At 58.8% G+C, this 531-nt stretch overlaps 1 protein-coding gene across 1 annotated transcript in view; it reads left to right on the top strand.

Moving 5' to 3' along the window:
• Positions 1 to 531, top strand: part of PCSK7 (proprotein convertase subtilisin/kexin type 7) — a gene marked incomplete at its 5' end in the record, with an annotated part of 14,787 nt that overhangs the window by 8,320 nt on the left and 5,936 nt on the right. The window contains one exon of the mRNA XM_010297325.1: positions 162 to 287. Coding sequence (XP_010295627.1) covers positions 162 to 287 — 126 coding nt within the window. The remainder of the gene's footprint in view (positions 1 to 161; positions 288 to 531) is intronic.

Here is a 531-nt window from a genome sequence, read left to right as displayed (position 1 = left end):
GTGGTGAACCACCCAAGCCTCTGTCCTGTGTCCCCGGCGCTTCTGCTGGCAGGCTGGCGTGGCAAGGGCATGGCTCGGGGCCTGGGCTCAGTTGCTCGAGTACCTACCCCAGCATGGCAAACAGTGGCCTGACAAGAGGCATCTCTTCTTTTTCTCGGAAGGTGACAACAGACTGGGATTTGCAGAAGGGCACGGGCTGCACGGGGATGATCGCGCTGATGCTGCAGGTGCGGCCGTGTCTCACCTGGCGGGACGTCCAGCACATCATCGTCTTCACTGCCACCAAGGTGAGCAACCCTCCTGCTGCCCTTCAGGGGTGCTGCAGGATGGCTGAGGTCCTGCTGCGCACATCTTTGTCTACGTCTGCCCGCCCCTCTATAAATCTCCCGGTTGTCTGGCTCCCAGCAAAGGGATTGCGTTTTCCCCTCGTCCCTTGTTCCTCCCAGGAATGCGGCTGAGGCATTATCCTCTGTCGTCGTAATAAATGGGGTATTTGTTCCAGGAATGCATTCAAGATGCAAGTGTGCAGGC

This window comes from Phaethon lepturus, unplaced genomic scaffold (genome assembly GCF_000687285.1).
Source record: "Phaethon lepturus isolate BGI_N335 unplaced genomic scaffold, ASM68728v1 scaffold27891, whole genome shotgun sequence".
NCBI classification, from domain to species: domain Eukaryota; kingdom Metazoa; phylum Chordata; class Aves; order Phaethontiformes; family Phaethontidae; genus Phaethon; species Phaethon lepturus.
This window is presented reverse-complemented; position numbering and strand designations above follow the sequence as displayed.